At 41.7% G+C, this 22583-nt stretch overlaps 1 protein-coding gene across 4 annotated transcripts in view; it reads right to left on the reverse strand.

The window, feature by feature from the left end:
- Positions 1 to 19634, reverse strand: part of Prkd1 (protein kinase D1) — a 350980-nt gene extending 331346 nt beyond the window's left edge. For all 4 annotated transcript variants that reach the window (XM_051145700.1, XM_051145716.1, XM_051145725.1 and 1 more), the window contains exon 1: positions 19255 to 19634. In XM_051145700.1, coding sequence (XP_051001657.1) covers positions 19255 to 19509 — 255 coding nt within the window. In that variant the 5' untranslated portion in view covers positions 19510 to 19634. The remainder of the gene's footprint in view (positions 1 to 19254) is intronic.
- Positions 19635 to 22583: the final 2949 nt, after the last annotated feature.

Raw genomic sequence — 22583 nt, forward strand, 5'->3', positions numbered from 1 at the left:
GAGCATTATGGGCCAAAGAAATGGCTTGGCAGTTAAGAGCATGCTCTCCTCTCCCAGAGTTAAATTCCCAGCCACCATGTCAGATGGACCACCATGGTCTGTAACTCTGGTTCCTGAGGAATCCAAATTCTTTGCCTTCTGTGGGCACCTGCACTCACCTGTTCATATAATACCTATACACAAACACATACGCATAACTAAAAATAACTCTTTAAAAAGGCAGTGTTCTTTTAAAAAGAAATACTTTAAAATGTATTTGTTTTTTTAAGCTTAAGTCTAGGAAAGTTCTATAAAATGAACCTTTATCATAATGTGATGTCTTCCAGGTTATTCTGAAATAAATACATCCTGAAAGTTTTAACTTTAAGTGTAGAAAGATTATTTGGCAAAAACAGCCTCACATGAATAATGTTTTGCTTTTTTGATTCTCATGTTCTTACTTGAAGCTCCTTAGATTTTAATGGCAAAAATATAAGTTAAAAGAATCCTAAGAAAAAAGAAATAGACAAAATCTACCATGAATACAGAGGGCAAAATATTACCCTATTTAACTCAGTGTACTGACTCTTAAAAACAGGGAATCTGACTAGGAAGCATCTAGGAAAGCCACTCTAGTACAGCTGGACACCCTGCTGCCCTTGGTTAGCCAGGGACTACCACTGGGTTAGGACAAAGATAATTCTCCATGTAATTTACCCATTATACTGAGGCTTACAGAGTCAAAGCATGGGCTGAAGAGATGGCTCCATGGTTAAGTGTTCTTTCTGCCCTTTCAGAGGACCCGAGTTCAGTTCCCAGTATTCATATCAGATACCTTACAATGTATATAACGCCATACCTGAGGGATCTGACACCTCTGACCTCCACAGTCTATAGCCTCTGCACATATCTGCACACAAACAAATATATCAAAAAGAAATGATAGTGCCTGCATCTTTGCTGTGTGCTGTGTCATTTGGGGGCAGGAATGCTTAGGGCTGAATCTAATTAAACTCTGGATGTCATTTAGGTCTAATCCTGTCTGCCTACAGCATAGATAGATTTTTGCCAAGCCTGGGGATGGTATAGTGAGGCTACAAAAGAAGTGCTAGTCTTAGCCTTATACACAGTCAAAAAAATATAAGGCAATTCACACTCAAAATGAATGGGAGGAAGTTCCCCACTTGGTTTGTTACTGACCATGTACATTAAGGAATAAGTTTACATAAGAGGTGTTGACTAACCATTGACAAAAGCAAGCTAGTAAATACAAATTTGTAAAAGAATAGACACTTGCAAAGTATGGCCCTTAGCAGAAGGGAAACCCCAATACACCTTTTGTGAGGCAGTTTCCTTAAGGACCCTTCATTGTTTTCTTAAAAATCCGCTGAAAATCAGTGTGCCATTCAAATGATTTGCTTCACTGATGTACACTGGCAGCCCACATGGTTTATTTCTACCGGCCTGAACCATGGTGAGAAGATAAAGCCTGACCCTATCCCACACCAGAACACTTCTGTAGTAGCATCTCATTGGAAGGAAGAGTTCTGAACCAACAACTTAATTATCTCACACAAAGTGTCTTCAGATCAATAACCACAGCATCTGGCATTTTAAAGATGGATGAAGATTAACAACCCTACCATATGGGAGTTTTTGTTGTTATCATTGTAATGGCAACATACTCCAAATCAATTCTACTGCACACATATGGGTTACCTAAAACCAAACCAAACCAAACAATTATACAAAAGACACCTACATGTATAATAAATCGCAAGATATCTCAGAGTTGAAGAAGATCTTCAAAATCAGGCAGCCATCTCTGTCCAAAACACTAACATTTCACACAGAGTCTATTTCTAATGCTCCTAACACCAAATAATAGTGCCAAAGGTGTGTGCTGGAGGTGTCTGCCACTCAGCATCCTTCTCGAGTTTGAGTTCAATGTCACTAGGATTCCAGGAGACCATTAACTTGGATGTGAATTCCAAATGATAGAAGCTTTCTGGACTAAAAATAACTGAAACTAACACATGTATCACACCACACTACTAAAGCTGAAGTACTTTTTAAATCAATTTCAACCAATGCAATCAAAAATTAGCATGCACATGTGCACGCGCGTGCACACGCACACACACACACCTGATAATTCCACAATAATGTAGAAAGCTACATTATTCCAGCCAGTGAGTCAAGTCCTGAAGGTCAGAAGGTGGCAAGATTTTACCCAGTAGGTGTGCATTTTGGGTAAATTATTTAGCCTCTCTGGACTTTTGGTAAAATGAGGATATAAATGACCAGAGCAGAGGTCTGCTCTGAGAGCTGGATGTGACAAGCATCAAGAAGCTGAGCTCCAGCCTGGCACAGACAAAGTGCAGCTTTTGTCCCTGGAGGCGCCCCTGTTATGGCCATTGTACCATGAGAGAAACCTCCAGTTCAAGGTCTTCTGCCCCCCCCCCCCCCCGCACAGAATTTTCCAGAAGAGGCCCAGGTAATCTGTCAACTATGACCCAATGCTCCAAAGACAAGCTCTTCCTCTACCCTCCCAGGCAGCCATCATGGAGTTGCTCAGAGCTCACACAGGGGACACTCAGCAAATTACAAACCAGCACTTCCTAGCCCTCTCCTACTGCTTGCTGTTGCTCCATTACTTCACGGGGCCAGTCATGAAGATGAGTAACAGTTGTGCAGGCACTTCCTCCCCCTGCCTCCTTCCAGTGCCACTACCATCTTAAAAGAGCCATGCTTTGCCAACGGCAATGGGTTCAGGTCTGTTTACCAACAGAACCTAAAAGTTATCATTGATGAGAGTTCTTGATAAAAAGCTTAACATTGAAAAGCTAGATACTATGGAGCATGCTTGTGATCCCAGGGCTGGAGAAGTTGAGAGGGGTAGACTCCTAGATTAGCAGTCCCTAGATTAGCCTAATAAAGACCCACTGGGTAGCATGAAGAGATCTAGTCTCAGAAAACAAAGTGTGGGCCAACAACATGGCTCTGTAGGTAATGGTGCTTGCTGCCAACCCTGACAGCCAAAATTCCATCTCCAGAACTCATGGCATATAAAAAGAGTAAGCATGAATACCAGCTCAGACTTACAGACACATTAAAAAAAAAATTGTTAGAGCCTGCAGTAGGCCAGCTTACTTCTGCTTTTGCCATGGTTCCACTTCAAATGCTGCTCATGGTCAAATGGTTTTGACATCTGCTTCCATTATGCTTAAGTTTTAAGTGGAATAAGACATCTCTAAATCAGTATAACTCTTTTAGCCCATCCATGTTGTAGTTGAGCTTTCTACAGCAGGAATGACGAGCAAAACCATCTCTGCATCAGAATCTATGGAAACAAGTAATGATCTTATTCCTATGGCAAAGAAGTCACTTAGGCATCTTCCAGTTCCTCCTAGGCTCTTGTCCCAAATGTTCCAGACTCATGATAAGCCACCCTCTCTCAAGCATGGTCACAACATCCTGTAGCTCTCAGAAGGATGCAGCCACTTTGAGTGAATATAAGAACCTCTGGTACCCAACAATCCTTCCAGGAATTGCAGGATTCAAGCTTATGGCTGTTCTCTATTTATTTATATATTTATTTATTTATTTATTTATTTATTTAGGTCATCTCCTACCCCAACCCACCAACCCATTTTTGTGTCGTCTTATTTTTAAAACCTTAGGACAGTGGCCAACTTACCAAGGTACGTTCCTGAGGAAACTCTTTCCCTCTCCTAGATGTTAACAATTGCCAGCCACTACAAAGCTTGGGGTGATATTCTGTGCCCACATCCCTCTCCTTACTGAATTTGGTCTGGCTTGGGTTTGCACAGGTCTGGCATAGTCCGTTGAAGCTTAAATAAATTGATACTTGTAGCTACTCTACTATTTCCTTGTAGTCCTCTACCACCTCAGGCACTTAGGGCCTTTCTACCCACTCTTCTGAAATAATCCCTGAGCCGTCAGAGGGCTCAGTGGTACCTTTCGGGCTAAGCATTCTACAAGTTCTTATTTTTCTGAACCTTGGCTTCATCCAAAAAGAAGGTCATTACTCCCATGAAGTTTATGACATTATTGAACTAGAAAGCATGGTTTTTCCAGACCAGTTACTATTATAACATGAAGGGTCCATATAGGTATATATGCATTTGTGTGAGAGCACATGTCATATGTACGCCCACAAACAAGAGGGTCACCCTAGAGCCTGAGTTCTGTAGGAGCAATCTTGGATGCTCTAGAAGAGCAGGAACTGTTCTCAAACTCTGAGCCATATCTCCACACAAACACGTATTCTGTTTTTTACTGTGGGGGGAAGGGGATGATTTACCTAAGTGTGAATGCTCCTGGGAGCCAACAATGTCAAATCCCCTATATTTGAATTTACAAGCAGAATTAAGCCACCCAATGTGGGTACCGCAAACAAAGTATGGGTCATCCCCAAGAGCAACAAATGCTCTTAACTTCTGAGTAATCATTCCAGCCTACCACTGCCAATAATCTCTGTAATGAAGAGAAGAAGGTGTGGTTAATTGATAAAAGACATTGAGAAACATTTTCTTCACCAAACATTTAGGCTGTGATAGATTACCTAGCTCAACCTGTTAAAATCTCCAGGACTTAACTCGAATTAGAAGTAAAGCTTGTCTCTCTGGTTATGATCCTCCATTTGAAACAAAGAGAATGGTTTGGAATCGCCCCCATTGTTATGCTTTTAATAAAACTGATTAAATTACTTAGAAAAAGGCTTTAAATTGTTGGTATGTCCAAAACTGGGTGAACCTTTTTTAAAATTATGAATTGAAACTATTTTAATTAATAAGTAAGTCTGCAATGTATATGAACATGAAATTTGGCTGAATAAATGTTAAGCCAAATAAAACTTATTATAGGCTGTAGTCATGACTCCGCGGTTGAAAGCACTTGGAATTCTTGAAGAGGACTCAGGTTTGGTTCCCAGCAGCCACCTAGAGGCTTACAAGTCTCTGTAAGTAAATTCCAGGAACTCTTCTTCTGACCTCTGTGGGCCCCTGTATACATGTGGTATACATACATACAATGAGGTACATGCTTAAACACAAAAAGTAAAATAAACACTTAAAAATATATTACGTTAAGATCAACTTGAATCATTTAAAAATTAAAAACCAAGATAATTTAATGACATTTTTATCTTGAACAAATTGGTATTTACTTGATATACAAATACACTTTTTGTTTTCAACAACACCTCAGACATGGCTTTGGTTAAATTCAGATTCCTGATAACCTGTTGTTGCTGCTTCTGTGTTGTTTTTTCACAAGAGTCTCTAACCCAGAGAGATTATGGAATCTATATGCAGCTGAAAATGATGTTGAACTTTTGATACTTCAGCCTCCACCTCGTGAATTCTGTGTTGACGTGACAGGCTTGTGTGCCACCATGTCTGGTTCACGTCACAACGATGCAGAGAAATTTCAAGTAGTAAAAGTGATGCTATAAAAGATTTACCAATAAACTTGCTTAGAAAGTATGAAGTTACACAAAGTAGAAGTAGCTACAGGAGCACTGCCTCCAATGACTGGAAGATAAGCAGTGTTCTGACCAGACATATTAAAGAACTGTAAAAAAAAAAATTCTGTATCATAATTGAACCTTGAGATTGCTGAGAAAGTTCCTGCTAACATTTGTTCACAAAGACTTAGCTCCAGATAGTATGCCCATAACAAAAGGAGCCCAGCAAGTACCCACCACACCCATCCCTGTGCCCACATGGCTCAAGAGAGCAGTACAGACTCACAACCACCCTTAGGTCACGGCATATCATTAAGTGCACCAAGCTCTCATCTCGGAAAGCATGAATCGGACAGGTGGGCAAGAAGAACACAGGTGACAACCATTTGGAAACAATAACATTGGTGTACTGAGAAAATGATTCTAGCAATATCTTTACTGTGTAAATTTCCCATCCTTCCAAGTGGCCAGATTTGCAGTTTCCTGACTCAGTTTAAATTATTCAGAGTGCGACCTGGGACAAGGACACCTAGAAAAGATTTAAGGATGACAGTGTGGGTCGAATGCATAAGCCTGAGATACTTAAAAGTTAGTCAAATCTTCTATTCACAGCAGCCTCCTCTTTGGATATTAGCCGGAGCCTGCATGCGTTAAAATACAAAGCTTTTTCAATATTAATCTCTAAGTCTGCCTAGTGATATCTAACTGAGAAGGCATATTACTGCTGTAACAACTGTTTCCTTATGGGGAAAAAAGAGTATACCCAGATGCTAGTAAAAAGTTTTTCCTTAAATTGAGTCTTGACCGTGTATTATTTCTGTATTTTTTTTTCCAAAGTGAGTTTCCACTGTCAAGGTGTGGCATACATTGCCACATCCCTCCAATATTTAGTTCAAAAAAGAAGTAACAAAGCACGATAGGAGCTTTACATTGATAGAGGGTGGGAAATGTGGCATAAACCAGGCCACGATTATAACAAATCTACAGGAGTACTTTTTAAGGTTAAACAAAGAGAAATTTTAAAGAAAAGAAAAGAAAAGCATCAGGGGTTTTACAAACACACCTCATTTTATACTTTTCTCAAGTGCTAACAGCCTTTGGGGAGCTCTGCCCCCATTTTACGCACAGGAGGCTTGGAAGGAAGGCTAAGTAACAAATACAAAAAGCAGGACATGCAAGAATGGGTTTGGACAGCCTGGCCTTGTGTACTATCACTGCAACAGCAAGCAAGTCCTCCCTATATTCTTAACGATAACATTAAAAAATAGAACCAAAGGACAATGAAACATTGGGCCAGATCACATGGCTCTATAATGATAAAAGGAAATAAATATCTAATGAGTTATCAGTGACACTAAAATAATAGAACTTAAGGATAATAAAAAATTGATGCAGATTGCATGGCACTACACCAATGAAAAGAGACAAATATTTAATGGTCACTCCAGTGAGGAAGTATTAGACATTACAAAAGGGTTAATATCCAAACACAGAAGGAACTCACATAATTCAGTAACAAGAAAATAACCTCTAAAAATTAAAATGTAGGCAAAGGGGAACATATAGAAGATCTATAGCAGTATGGAAATGTTTACTATCTAAGCATCAGGGAAGTGTAAACTCAGACTATATTATCTCAGACCTGTTTGGAACAGCTACTATCAAAAAGACAAGATAAACAAGTGTTGGTAAGAATGTGGAAATGGAGCCCTACATACACTGTTGGTGGGGCATAAATCAGTAAAGCAACTATGAAAATTGTATAAAGAAATAAGAGTAAAGCCACCATACCAGGTATATATCAAAAGGAAATAAAATTAGTATGTCAAAGGCTGATCTGCACTCTCTTATTTATTGTGGTCTTATTAAGAGTAAGTAAAATATAAAATCAATCTGAATGATTAAAAATGTAGAAAAAAGATTCTGTCTGTCTGTCTGTCTGTCTCTCTCTCTCTCTCTCTCTCTCTCTCTCTCTCTCTCTCTCTCTCTCTCTCTCTCTCACACACACACACACACACACACACACACACACACACACACACACGGGGTGCAGGGAATACCATTCATTTTTATAGGGAAATCATATAATTTGCAACAACATGCATGAACCTATAGGATATGAGTTAAGTGAAAAGACCCAGGCACAGAAAAACAAAAGCCATATTATCACACGTGTATACTGAATTATTTTTTTAAAAGTTGAATTCATAGAAGTAGAAAGTAAAGTAATAGTAGTGGCTAGGACTGAGGTTGTGAGGGAATGAGTAGAAAGTAATCAAAGAGAACAAAGTTTCCATTAACCAGAACGAGTAAATTATGACGATCTAAGGTCCAGTGAAACTACAGATAATTATCAATTATGGTATATCTGAAAATTACTTAAGATCAATGGTAAATGTTCTTATCACAAAAAGTTAATGATATGAGTTTATAGACATGTCAATTAGCTTAAGTCAATCATTTCATAATATGCAAGTAGGTCAAAAATTGCATTATATACTATATATATATATATATATATATATATATATACATATATATATATATATATATATATAAAACTTTATTCTTCAATTATAGCTTGAAAGGCCAGGTGATGAGGGAAACCTTGTAGAAACACCTCTACAGCAGGGAACTCAGCTTAGGAAGGTGTTTCAAACTGAGACACATCAAAACACCAGATGTTTGTTTAACAAATGATACCAAACCACATAGAATGATCCTAATAAAGGTAAATGTGAGCATCACATGTGCAATTTGCTTTAGAACGTATTGAGTGTCTGGAAGGGAAGATGGCTCAGTGGACAAAGAGTTTGTTATACAACTAAGGGAGCAGAGCTCAGACTCCCAGAGCCGACAGAAAGTCAGGCGTGGTAGCGTGCCTCTATAATCCCAGCGCTCCTATACAGAATGCCCAGTTCATGGCTAGCTAGTCTGATGTACATAAACAGTGAACAACAAGAGACTTAAGTCACAAACAAGTTTGAAGGAGAAACTGACCATCAAGGTTGGCACATATCATGGCCTGAATGAATCAGCATCCACTACACACACACACACACACACACACACACACACACACACACACACACACACACACACACAGCTATGAATTTCTTAAAGTGTCAGTTCACCCGAGGTCTTGGTGGTCACTTGCTCAGAGACTACAATACTTGGGGAGTGAAGAAATGGCAACTCATTAATGTTTCATTTCACAGGACTTTGATATTTCACATGGGCTGATTATTTCTACCTTTCTTATTTCATTTTTTAAAATTTTTCATGTTATACCCCAATTGTCGGCCTCTCCCTTGTCTCCTCCCATCCCACCATCTCTCCTTCTTGGCCCTTATTCCCCACCCCCAGTCCTCAGAGAGGGAGAGCCCTATCAACTGATCCTAACCTACCAAGTCTCATCAGGACTGCATGCATCTGGTAAGGCACCCGTCAGAGGGAAGTGATCAAAGAGCAGGCAACAGAATACATGACAGGGACAGGCCCTGCTCTCCTTGCTAGGGGACCCCTATGGAGACTGAGCTGTCTACTGGCTACATCTGAGCAGGAGGCCTAGGTCTTCTCCATGCATGGTCCTTGTTTGGTGCATCAGTCTCTGCTCGCCACCCCAGATTTGTAAGCTTTGTTACTCTTCTTGTGGAGCTGCTGTGCCCTCTGGGTCTTTCTATGCCCTAACTCTTCCAAAAGACTCACTGCACTCCGCCCAAAGTTTAGCCAGAGACTCAGCTTCTACTTCAATGCGCTACTGGGTGGAGTCTTTCCGAGGACCTCTATGGTAGGTAGAGCCTATTCATTCTCTTTAACAGCTTCCGGTGTCTATTTTGTTTGTCCTTCTAAATGAGAAGTAAGCATCCTCCCTAGAGTCTTCCTTATTACATAGTTTCTTTAAGTCTGTGGATTGTAGTATGGTTATCCTGTATTATATGGTTAATATCTGCTTATCAGTGAGTATATACCATGAGTGTCCTTCTGGGTCTGGGTTGCTTCACTCAGGATGATCATTTCCAGCTCCATCCATTTGCCTGCAAACTTCATGGTGTCCTTGTTTTTGACAGCTGAATAGTATTCTAATGTGTGAATGTACCAGAGTTTCTTTAACCATTCTTCAGGGCATCTGGGTTCTTTCCAATTTCTGGCTATTACAAATAGTGCTGCTATGAATGCAGTTGAGCAAATGTTCTTGTTGTATGGTGAAGCACCTTTTGTGTATATGTCCAGGAGTGGTATAGATAGTCAGGAGATTGAAAGATCTCCCATGCTCATGGATAGGTAGGATTAACATAGTAAAAATGGCCATCTTACCAAAAGCAGTCTACAGATTCAATGCAATTCCCATTAAAATGCCAACACAATAATTTACAGACCTTGAAAGAACAATTCTCAACTTCACATGGAAAAAAAAATAGAATGGCTAAGACAGTTCTGTACAATAAAAGATCTTTTGGAGGTATCTATATTCCCCTGATCTCAAGATCTACTACAGAACAACAGTAATTAAAAACTGCATGATACTGGCATAGAAGCAGACAGATGGATAGATGGAATCAAATAAAAGAGCCAGAAATAAACTCACATACCTATCTTTGACAAAGGATCCAAAACCATACAGTGGAGAAAAGACAGCATCTTCAGCAAATGGTGCTGGTCTAACTAGATGTCTACATGTAGAAACTGCAAATAGTTCCCTATTTATCATCCTGAACAAAATTCAAATCCAAGTGGACCAAAGACCTTAACATAAAACCAGAAATATTTAATCTATTATAAGAGAAAGTGGGGGGAAGAGCCTTGAACTCATAGGCATAGAAGACAATGTCCTGAACAGAACACCAACAGCTCAGGCTCTAAGACCAACAATTAATAAATGGGACCTCGTGAAACTGAAAAGCTTCTGTAAAGCAAAGGACACTATCAACAGAACGAAACGGTAGCCTACAGACTTGGAAAAAGATCTTCACGAACCCTACATCCAACAAAGGGATATATGTGTGTGTGTGTGTTGTGTGTGTGTGAGAGAGAGAGAGAACTCAAGAAATTAACAAACCAAATAATTCAATTAAAAATGTAGTACAAAGCTAAACAGAGTTCTCAGCAGAGGAATCTCTAATGGCTGAGAAGCACTTAAAGAAATGTTCAATGCCCTTAGTCATCAGGGAAGTGCAAATCAAAATGACTCTGAGATTCCACCTTACACCCATCAGAATGGTTAAGATCAAAAACTCAGTTGACAGCACATGCTGGCGAGGATGTGGAGGTGGGTGTGCAAATGTATACAATCACTTTAGAAATCAATCTGGTGCTTTCTCAGAAAATCTGGAACCACTCTACCGCAAGACCCAGCTCTTTCTCCCTTTTTAACTGCCCTTCATTCCTACCTCCCCACAGCCCATGCCCAGCTTTGACTGTCTGAGGGAAGCATGAAAGGCCATGTCAAACCATCTCACAAAGCCTATGTGGATGGTCAGTTCCTAAGCAAAACTCATGTGGTACCAAACAAAGAAACTGAGAAAGTCCAAGGTGACAGTGAGCTATTTACATCATCTAAATACACAATCCTGTTACCCTTTAAACTCAGCAACTGTGGGTTCTGGAAAATGATCAAAATAAACTTTAAGATAATTGTACACTGAAGCAAGTTTCGGAGGTCTCAAGATTTAATACTCATAATGGTCACTATCCTTCCAACTAGTGGAACCAGTGAGGGATACATGTATATGTGTGTGTGCATGTGTGTGTGTGTGTGTGTGTGTGTGTGTGTGTGTATGTATTTTTTTCCAAAATAAGTAAGGAAAAGCTTCAACTAATAGTGCATGCGGCTCTTTTGTGAGCACAGCACCAGTTGTCTGCAGTCTCACATTATCAGAAATGCAATTTGTCAAGCACATTCATACTTTTCACTAACATCTTCATATCACATCCATTCTTCTCTATCATTGTAGGCTACACATGAAAAAGTGGCCGCTGACAATTAAAAACAGCAACACTTGGAAATTCTTGAAATTGTGCCTAAATACAAGCAGTAAATTCAACAAATTCCTCATCGCTCAGTGCTTTAGTCAGAGCAGATGCCAATGTACCAGGAACGGGTACATTTTTTTTCTCTTTTTCACCAAAATAAGTTGAACAAAATCCCCAAATGATTGCATATTTTAAAACCTAAGCTGTGTATTTGCCAACACTGCTAAGCTGCTGTATCAACTGTCTAGCTTCCGCCAAATAAAACCTTTTGCAACTTTGGGAGAAACTTCTAAACAGGAAGCTGTAAATCTGGACAGTTTTGTTCCTGGGGATACAGTATATTTACATTATTTTTCTAACCTTACTATCTATTCAAATTACATGATATTCTACGACTCTGTGTGGCCCACATAATTCAAGAGAATGAATATTTAGTTATTGGTTGCTCATGTAAAACCATTAAAGTAAGAAACAGCATGATGCGGGTTTTCTGTTGCCAAGTAACTTCAAGCAGTCATTTTATTGCTAGATTTTAATGATTAAAAAAAATTGTTCTCCCCTCTGTCCCAGTTTCCTGGTAAGTGAAGGCTTTGGTGGGACATGCCCCTTGGGCTAGTATGCAGATATAAGTGAGTGTATACCATTTGAGTCTTTCTGCTTCTGGGTTAACTCACTCATTATGATAATTTCTAGCTCAATCCATTTATCCACAAATTTCTGGAATTCCCAATTTGGGCCCAGGGGTCCCGCTCAAACTAAGGCACCAGCCAAGGACAATATAGGCGGTAAACTTTAAACCCCTACCCAGATCTAGCCAATGGTCAGAACATTCTCCACAGTTGAGTGGAGAGTGGGATATGACTTTCTCACGTACTCTGGTGCCTCACATTTGACCATGTCCCCTGGAGGGGGAGACCTGGTGGCACTCAGAGGAAGGACAGCAGGTTACCAAGAAGAGACTTGATACCCTATGAGCATATACAGGGGGAGGAAATCCCCCTCAGGAACAGTCATAGGGGAGGGGAATAAGGGGAAAATGGGAGGGAGGAAAAAATGGGAGGATACAAGGGATGGGATAACCATTGAGATGTAACAAGAATAAATTAATAAAAAAAAATGTTCGCCCATGCCAGAAAATTTTCTAGGGAAATTTTCACATATCTTTATAGATGAGAACTATTCTGTCTATAAGTGAGCCAACAGTCTTCTGAGTTTATATGTCCTATCATAAAAGAAGAGAGGCTGTGCCATCATGCCCTCTTTGTCTTGAATTATGCTAACACCTTGCACCATTTCAAAAGGGTTCAAGACAATGAAAGCCCATTTTCAGAACTCCACTATAATATAACACTGACAAAATTAAAAGGTAAGGATTACCTTTAACAGCACCCTAAACTTTTACTTATAATTGTGCTTATTGCTCACATGAACCAAGATAACTGCTGTTCCCAACACATTAAAAACAAACATTGAAAAAAAAGAAACCCCACAACATCAGCTCCAGCTGGCCTGAACCTTATCTACCTCGAAGGCATTCTGAGTTCAGCCATGTTGAGTGTCTATGTGGATTAAAGCACTAACTTCCTGCTGTGGGTGCTTTAAGTATACCTGCAAATACATTGTTTTGTGGATTGTTTTGTTTGTTGGATGGTTGTTTGGTTTTTTTTTATAACTTGGATGTACAGTGAGAATACTAATGTATTTACTAATATTACTAGTACTAATTAATCTTTGAGGAATTCTGAAGTGCTAAGACTTGACAAACTCATTGAAAGCACAGAAACTTCTAATATTTTCTTTGGGATAGACATGGATGGTGTCACTGAAACCTACGGACGTGCTCTTATCAACAGCACAACATTACTTATGCAGTTCTTTTACTAGCAAGATAATAGCATATAATAGGAACTTCAGATGATGAGCACTAGCATCTAGTGTGTGTGTGTGTGTGTGTGTGTGTGTGTGTGTGTGTATTCAGTGATTTTAACACTTTGTACATATTACCATCACACACAAAACGATGCATAAAATCATAAAAACTTATGTATAATAATCTTAGGAGGAAAGCAATAATGATTGGCAAAATAAAGTTTGGAATCTTCCTTAACAGTGACATCCTTACTTTGATAACACTGGTGTATTGGAATTTCTAAGGCTAAGATGAAGAATTGTGACCAAAAGCAACTTGGAGAGGAAAGGGTTTGGTCCAGCTTGCTCTTCCACATCACAGTCCTTTACAGAAGGAATCAGGACAGGAACTCAAGCAGGGCAGGAACCAGAAGGCAGGAGCTGATGGAGAGGAGTGCTGCTTCCTGCCTTGCTCCTCATGGTTTGCTCAGCCTGTTTTTCATAGAATCCAGGACCACCTTCTCAGGGGAGGCACCAGTCACAACAGGCCAACCCCTCCAACATCAGTCACTAACCAAGAAAATGTGCTACCCACTTGCCTAGAGCCCTCATAGAGGCGTTTTTCTCATTTCAGAGTCCTCTTCCTAAATGACTCTAGCTTGTGTCAAGTTGACATAAAACGGAGCACAACTAGACAGCAAACTGCCATTAAGTATGGACTTACAGGGGAAGTTTTAAACTTTTCTAATCTAATCAATGCAGCCACCCCCACTATACACACTACAATTATGTTCTTTCAATTCATGTTAAACTTGAATTTAATGGGCTACGCTAAATCCATGTACTGTCCAAATCTTCCCACCACAAAGCCTGTAAAGCTTATTGTTTTCCCCATCAGAACTTCAAAGAATATTTGTTCTATGAAATCTGTGTGACACAGTTAACACCTGTAGGAGAAGGCAGGGATATCTCTGTGCTAATACAAAGAAGCCAGCAGAGTGGCTGTTTTTTGTTGGGAGATAGAATATCAGAATATAATGAAACGCTACATCTTGAAGTCCACACTATAAAGTAAGAAACAACATTCCAGTGTCTGGAAGCTATGCCTAGACAACCATATCTTCATACACGCTTTGAAAAGCACATTTAAATTCACTGCACACATGTATACATTACACATAAACACTGTGTACACAGGCTGAGAACCCCTAATCCAGAATCCTCTAACTGAAGCTTTTTAAGCACAAATATGATGTCACAAGAGGAAAATTCCATACCTGTCCCCATGTGACCACTATCTGCCAAAATGATTTTATGAAATACTAAAAGTATAAATAAAATATAAATTAACTATATATTTAAGCATGGGCCTAATCCCAAAGAGATCTCTTTACGCATGCTATAAATATTACAAATCCAGAAGAACCCAAAATCCCAAACTCCTCTGCTCCCAAGAATTCTATTTAAAAGATATTTAACCCATACAGGGTATTTATGTTACAATATACTCTATAACCCCAATGGAATCCTATTATGCTACTGAATTTGAAAATAAGTTTACATTTGAAATGCATGTTATTACATTATTTAACAATTGCCTACTAAAATGTCAAATTCTATAATTTATTATGCAGTCAGAAATTAGGAGCGTACATTATATCCAAAAATAAAATTAGAACGAAAATATACACCAAAGACCGTCATTAGTTTAAAAGGTTTTTGTTACCTACACATCCTGGGGTGATACACCAGCTAATTACTCCCAGCTTTCTCAATATGTACAAAAGTGGAGTGGCTAAAATTAACTCTAAGGGTTAAAAGGGACACAGCAACTGTTAAGAAAACAGTGTACAATTAAGAAAGTAAAACAATGGCAAGCAAGGTGATGCAACTAACAAACGAAGGCACTAGGCTTGTTACCCCAGCAGCTATTTTTCACTTAAAACCTCACTCTTTAATTTCAGTGTTAAGAGTAAAGTTTAGGTCAGGTGTCTTCCAGATGGCATTGTGCTAAGTAAGGGTGTTCAAAGGGGGAAGCTTTAGTTATCTTTTTAAGAAGATAAAACCTGACTAGGAAATCGCATAATTGTATCACATATCATTTACTCAATGCCCTTTGTGTTTCAAGTGTATGTGTGCACCAGTGTGGGCATCCATGCTAAGGAAGGTATGTAGCCTGCTAGGAACCAAAACTGTGCCAGCCTCTGAGATACTGTTCATTGCTTCATGACAATTCCTTCTTATCCTATGTGTTCAACATTCTTTGATGGGAGGAAGGTAAAAGGTTTCAAAGTGAAATTAGAAGTCATGCATACTGATTGGTTAAAGAACACTCCTTTATATATAAGCAACATCCAATGCTTTACAAAGGTGAAGTAAACACACTAAATGAATGTTTATTCCCAAACATTTCCCAAAACGACAGTTAATAACCTCTTACATATTCATAATTCTTCCACGCAAAGAAAGAGATAACCTCAGATCATTCAAAAACTATTAAATAACAAATTATCTTAACTTTTATAACTCTGCAAATGATTAGATATAACACCTTACAAGTATTTCTGTTGAATTACCATCTAATTTCTTCAAGTATGAACACGTGCCTGCTATTTTATGAACCTACAAATTGAGGGGAAACTATATACCTTGTGAAGTTCTACACAGCAATAACAATTTCAAGCAAAGCTGCTCTGGCGCAGCAGCTCTCCTGCTTAGCCCTGCCCACCTCAGGTACTCAGCCTAAAGAAGATCCCATGAGGAATACTGTTGAAGTCAACTAAACTGTCAGGCATCCATGTTGGGATTCAGGGGCTGGTGAAGACAGACTGGATAAAAAGCCTCCTAATAACGAAGCAATAAATGATAGGGACTATAAAATCAACAGAACCTTCTGTTGAAAAGCCTAAATGTTAATATATACATGACTTGAAACCCAGCTGCCTCAAACATCTATTTTAATACTAGCAGTCTCTAATGTGTCATCTTCCCTCCCTCCTCCACCTCTCGTAATCCTTCCTCACAGTTAAGGTCTTCATAAAGTGTAGGAGAAAACAAAACAGAGGACAAAAGGCCTCTCCCCACTGCCTTACCTCTAAGCTACCCACTTCTGCCTGGGCAAATAACATAATCTCAAAATAGATATGGAAGACACACAGATAACAAACGCATAGGTAGGTAGATAACAGATAGATGACTGAACGTTCCATGATTGATACAGAGAGATAGAGGGATGACAGATGATGATGACAGATACAGATAATAGGTTACTGATATGAAGATAAGTAGATGACAGAATAACTGAAAGGGCATGCTGTCTAGACACATGACCTAGTATATTTTACTTATAATATTCTGGGTATATATAACACTAAAATTCACATTTCAAAATCTCTCATCTTGCCATAACAATTGAAAAACATAGCATGGCAATCCCAGAGAAATTTTTCAAACTTTCCTTTTGGCAAAAAACTACAAAGTAAACACAATAAGGAAATAATTCCCCTTCGAAAGCACCAGTGGGACTTGAGCTTTCCTCCAGCATTCCCCCAGCTCCCCCCAAGTGGACTGGAGCTCTTTTCCAGCGTTCCCCAAGGTTCCCCCAAGTGGGACTGGAGCTCTCCTCCAGCATTCCCCAAGGTTCCCCTCAAATGGACTGGAGCTCTCCTTTAGCATTCCCCCAGCTCCCCCTAAGTGGGACTGGAGCTCTCCTCCAGAATTCCCCAAGGTCCCCCCCCAAGTAGGACTGGAGCTCTCCTTTAGCATTCCCCAGCTCCCCCCAAGTGGACTGGAGCTCTTCTCTAGTATCCCTCTAGCTCGCCCCAAGTCTTTGTCCAGGTCTAAGCAGCTCCCTACTCTACTACAATTTTTTTTTCCTGCTGTTCTAAAACACCCTCCACATAGCTAACGTGGATTTCAGATAGGCCTGGTATGGTTATCTTACTTGAGAAGATTACTAAGTTCTTTACAATGTAAGTGTCTAATCAATTCAAGGCTTTTTTTTTTTTTTCTTCTTCTTCTTCATAAGTGAACTTCTCCTCCATGTCCTACTGAGGATGTCCCAGCCTGCTGCATCCCAGTATGTCCTCTTGGACACACCTCTCCCTGGGCACTGATAACACTCCCCAGGGAGCAGCACCCTGAGTCAACTGAAATTCACTCTCTACCCAAAACCCCAACCCAAACCTCTTGAACCATATGTGTTGTTCCCCATCCAAAGCTTCATCAGGGCAGGGGGAGGGGATGTTTAAATGGGTCAGAACAAAGCTTGTCCATATGAACCTACAAGAACTGGGATATGCTAACACTTTGTCATCCTCTTTAGAATTTACTGTTAAAGGCTTGTGGAATCAAATGGGCTTCATGAGAAATTTCATTCCTTGTGGTTTGTATGCCTGTGTGAGAGTGCTTTTTAATTAATCTATATCCTAACCGAAATGTTTGAAGGCTATACAGTGAGGCAGTCAGAGCCTCACAATCTTGAGGTAGAGAGGGGACTGGACTCAGTGTCATTTTTAGACTTTAAAGAGGCTACAAACAGTTCAATTATATAACATAAAATATCGCTTCCTTTAATTAACAAAACTTCAAGGCACTCACTGTTACTTGAGTCTGTCCTCCAGAATTTTCACCTCGTGGATTAGTGACTGCTCCCCAGGAGCTCTTCCCTAGGACCTCTGTGCAAAGTGTGCCCAAAAAGTTTAGCTCACTTTGTTCCAAACAGGTTAAGAAAATCTGCTCTTGATTATTCGTTAAAAGGTGAGAAGCAGCCAGTCAGCTAGCTGGAGCCGCTGTCTCTGTCTCTGTGTCTGTCTCTGTCTCTGTCTCTGTCTCTGTCTCTGTCTCTGTCTCTGTCTCTGTCTCTGTCTCTGTCTCTGTCTCTGTCTCTGTGTGTCTCTGTCTCTGTTCCTCCTCTGTCTGTCTTCTCTGTCTCGTCTCGTGCTCCTTCTCTCTCTCTCTCTCTCTCTCTCTTCTCTTCTCTCTCTCTCCTCTCTCTTCTCTATCTTCCCTCTCTCCTCTCTCTCTCTCTCTTCCTCCCTCCCTCTCTTCCCCCCCTCCTTTCCCCTCCCCTCTCTTCCCCTCCCCCAGAACCCTGGCTGTCCATACTGTGAAGGGCCCTTCCCCCTTACATTCTACCATTGCTTTCCATGAACCATCCTTCTGGATGGCTACAGGGATAACCTAAATTCAAAAGTACACTGGAAACAATGAGGGGTGGCCTAGCCCAGCTTTTTTTTTCCCCCCAACGAGTCTTTGGTGGCCCCTACACAGAGTCCCACAGCTTCAAACTTAAGAGCAAAGCCAGCCCTTAATGTTCCTGGAACCACAGACTGTCACTACTCCAGTATCCCAAGATTAGTGCATAGAAAACTAAGCCAGAAATGCTGTAAATTTCAGGTTATATTCTTGGAAATATGTTTCTAAGATCACACGGTGGTACTAAACCCAGGGAGGACTTGAGCAGTGGTGCAAGTCCTACCCAAGAGCTCTTTCACAGCCAGCCTGCTCAATCACCCTTTCTTAAAAGCACTTTTGGCTTTTGAGAAATTGGCAGGTGAGAAATTCTTGGCGCCCAGGTCACACCCGGAACTCCTCAGCATCAATTAAAGCCGAAAGATGAGGATGGAGTGGAAGGGAGCAGTGCTGAAAATGCGCTGGACTGTCCCAAGGGAACTCTAGCGCTGGAAAGCGGATCTGGTACCACCTAGGCTGTGGTCCAGAGGAAAGAGCCGGGACAACTAAGAACCTCAAGAATATGCCGGAGCACAAGGAGAAAAGTGCAAGATTCCCTGAACTGTCACAGAAGGAGAGAAGGTAAAGGAGGTGAGAAGGCAGACATACTAGCGCAGAAGGGCTGGAGATCCGCGAGGCAGGCAGAGCAAAGCCGAGGGTGAGGGCATGCAGCCAGGCTGCACGGCGCGGGCGAGGCCGGCTGCAAAGTTGGCCGGCCCGGAGCACCTTACCTTCTGGTCCACGATAGAGCAAGCCATCTCCCGGACGTGCGCCAGGCTGTAGTCACCAGAGGAGTCCTGCAGGAGCAGCACCGGCTCGCGGCTCAGGCCGATCTGCAGAAGGAACGAGATGCCCCCCGCCGGGGCCGCCCCGGGCGCCGGGAAGGGCGCGGGCCCGGAGCCCGGCACCAACGCGGCGGCAGCGGCCACTGCGGCGGCGGCGGGCAGCAGCGGGCTGGGCGGTCGCAGCAGTGGAGGGGCGCTCATTGCGCGAGCGAGCCCCAAAGTTTGGCAGACGTGGGGCGCGGCGTGGCAGCCTGCGGCAGGCGAGACGAACCACCAAACTTTCCGGGAAAGTCCGCGCGCGGACACCGGGCGCGCGGCCGAGGCTGCCGAGGGCGGGAGCGGCGAAGATGGCCGAGCGGAGCCGGGGCTGGCGGGCGCGCGGCAGTGCAGCGCGGGGGTGGCGCCCAGCTCCAGCCGTCGCGGCGCGCTCCGCTCCAAGGACCACGGCGGGTCCGCGCGGCCGGCGCCGGCGGGGCGGGGCGGGGCGAGGGCGGCGCCGGCGAGCTGACTAGGGGAACCGGAGCCCGGCGGGGAGCCGCCCCCTGCGCACCGCAGTCACCCGTGCCCACTGTGTGGACCAAGCGCCTCGGACCCGCCCATTCAGGGCAGTCCTGGCCACCCCTTCCAAGGCTCCCACACTATACACTTCCACCAGGGAGAGGACTTTGGGTGCACCTAGGAGCGCCAGGCCAGCAGACTCCACTTATGTGCGCACTTAAGTGGACTCCCTCTGGGAGCCCTCGAGTTTGTTAAAGGGTAGGCCAGTCCACTGAGGTATTTAAAACTTAGTCTCTCTTTTCTAATAGTCTATCTTATGCACTCTTTCCATCAACCCTACCTGCTCCACCCACCATCTTAAGGGCAGACAAAAGCAAGGTCTGAATAGAATAGCGTTCTACTTTGTTGTGTGTTTGGAATTTCTGTGTTGCAGCCTCTTCAAAACTTATTTCCTCTTCTGACAGACTAAACCGCGCTTTCTAGGAGTAGTTCTGGCTCCACACCCACAGCACCCGCAGACTAGTCAGTCTGCACTAATAAATCTGATCATACTGGTGACTGCGCAAAAAGAGGTACTTCCCAGCCCTTAGACCCTGATTCTACTGCTGTCCTTCTGTCAGGACAGGTTCTTTGAGTGTGTAGATTTACAGGGGCTCTATTTGTTTAATGGGCTGCAATGATAGTCATAAGACGCCTTCTGGGAATTCTTAAAATGGTTCTCTTCTAGCCCAGGACCATAGGACCATGGTTTTCTACAAAGTTTTGTTGTGTGTCATTAACAGAATCTTGAAATTCCCAACTACATATAGGTATTCACTATTTCAGAAAACTCTAGATTGATGCTACTAAAAATACTGTTTGGGTGGGCAGGGTAGAGGTGTTGTTCCCAAGTTTACAGGATACTTTAAAGCAACTAGTTTTACCTGAGAGTGGGCAGAGCTGGAGACATAAGTGTTTTCTAGCTATCACAGCTCTGAACAGAGGACTTCTCCATCTCAGAGTCTGCTGGCACGAGCCATGCACTTATGAAGTCAGACTAGGCTCTTGCCATCACAGAGTACATTGAAAACATACAAGACAGTAAATAAGATTAGTTCTGATAGCAACAATGACCATAAATAACAGTACACAGTGGTTGAGGGCAGTAACTGTGGTCAACAGTGTGGGGGATGCCTCATTTCTTTGACCAGTGAAGAAAACAAGACTTTTCTGATATCTTTCCACTAGAGCCAAGGCCTGGTTGCTAGAAAGGGAGCAGTCATAAAAAACAGAAAATATCCCAACAGAGGATTGTACTTGGCGTGCTCAGGTCACAGAAGACATGAGGCTAGAAGCCAGATAGAAACCAGCTCTTCAAAGCTGTGGGCAAACTGTTTCTATTTTATTTTCACTGCACTGATGAACCATTGGGAGGATTTTAACAAGCAAGTGAATGTGATTAAAATGTTTTAAAAGACTACTTTCTGAGCTGGACGCCTATAATCCCAGCACTTGGGGATGCAGAGGCAAGCAGATCACTGTGAGTTCGAGGCCAGCCTGGTCTACAAAGTGATTCCAGACAGCCAAGGCTACACAGAAAAACCCTGTCTTTAAAAAAAAAAAAAAATCCTTATCTGGATGTTATGCAGGAAACAAATTATAAGAGAAATGATTAAAGACAGGCTAGGTAGAGGACACTAGCTGTTGGCCCCTCTACAAAGCCATTGTGGTGGTAATGAAGGCGCTAAGAAATAAAAGGTTACGGTTTTTAGTTTGGAGGTGGAACTGGAGGCCTTGCTCTTTAATCAGAATCATAAGTGGTGGGGTAAAGGAGCTGCTATGAAGGACTCCAAGGTTGTTTTCTTTGTTGTTTGTTTGAGAGATTTGTATGATTCTGCTGCTAACTGAGACAAAGTAAGAAGCAGCTTGGGGAGAAAGAAGATTCATTCTCTGAACATTTAAGTTTGAGATGACACTAGACATTCAACTGGCAATAACTAGAACAGGATTTATGAGCCCCGTATTCAAGAAAAAAAAAATGGGTCAAAACTACACTTGAGATCGTTTCAAGGTTAGACAAGATTCCTTGAATCAGCTTCACCTACTTGAGAGTTTTGTGAGACACAGAGGAGCACGAGCGAGCCACTCTGGAAGAAAAAGCTGGGAATAAGCCCTTATGCTCTATCAGTGATGTGAAAGATTCTTGTAGGGTGCTGGAAACAGTTGAGAAGAAAGCAAGAGACAGAAACAGCCCAGGAAATTGAAATTATTTTCAAGGAGCTAAGTCATTACTGCACACAGAAGAACAATGGAAGCTAAACAAGGAGAAAATAAATCTTACAGCCACTGGAACTCTCCATAACACCAGAAAGCCTGGCACAGAGCTGTCGCAATTCTCTCTCCTATAGGGACCCAGGCTTGAGATACCATCTCACTCTATAGGCAAGGATGACCTCAGAGTGACTATAACTCTGTTTCCTCCTTACAGGATCTGGAAACTCAGCGATGTGCCACACCCAGCGAGTATGGAAATTGTTGTGGAAGGCATCTGAACACTGGAAGGTTGGCAACTGCTACTAACTTTTTCTGAATGGCAAAGGAATGGATAGATATAGTCTCTGATGACTTCAAAATAATGTGTCAGAAACGGGAGGATTTGGGAAAGCATCAGTGATTTCAAAACCTTCTAGGTATTTTATCCTTGGAAAAGAAAAGAGTATAGAGGAAGTAGTAACTCCTAGAAATGACTGTTTTTAAATGAGAACTTATCAGTTTGATTTATGTCTAATGTTGCTGGG

This window comes from Acomys russatus, chromosome 1, assembly GCF_903995435.1.
Source record: "Acomys russatus chromosome 1, mAcoRus1.1, whole genome shotgun sequence".
Lineage (NCBI taxonomy): Eukaryota > Metazoa > Chordata > Mammalia > Rodentia > Muridae > Acomys > Acomys russatus.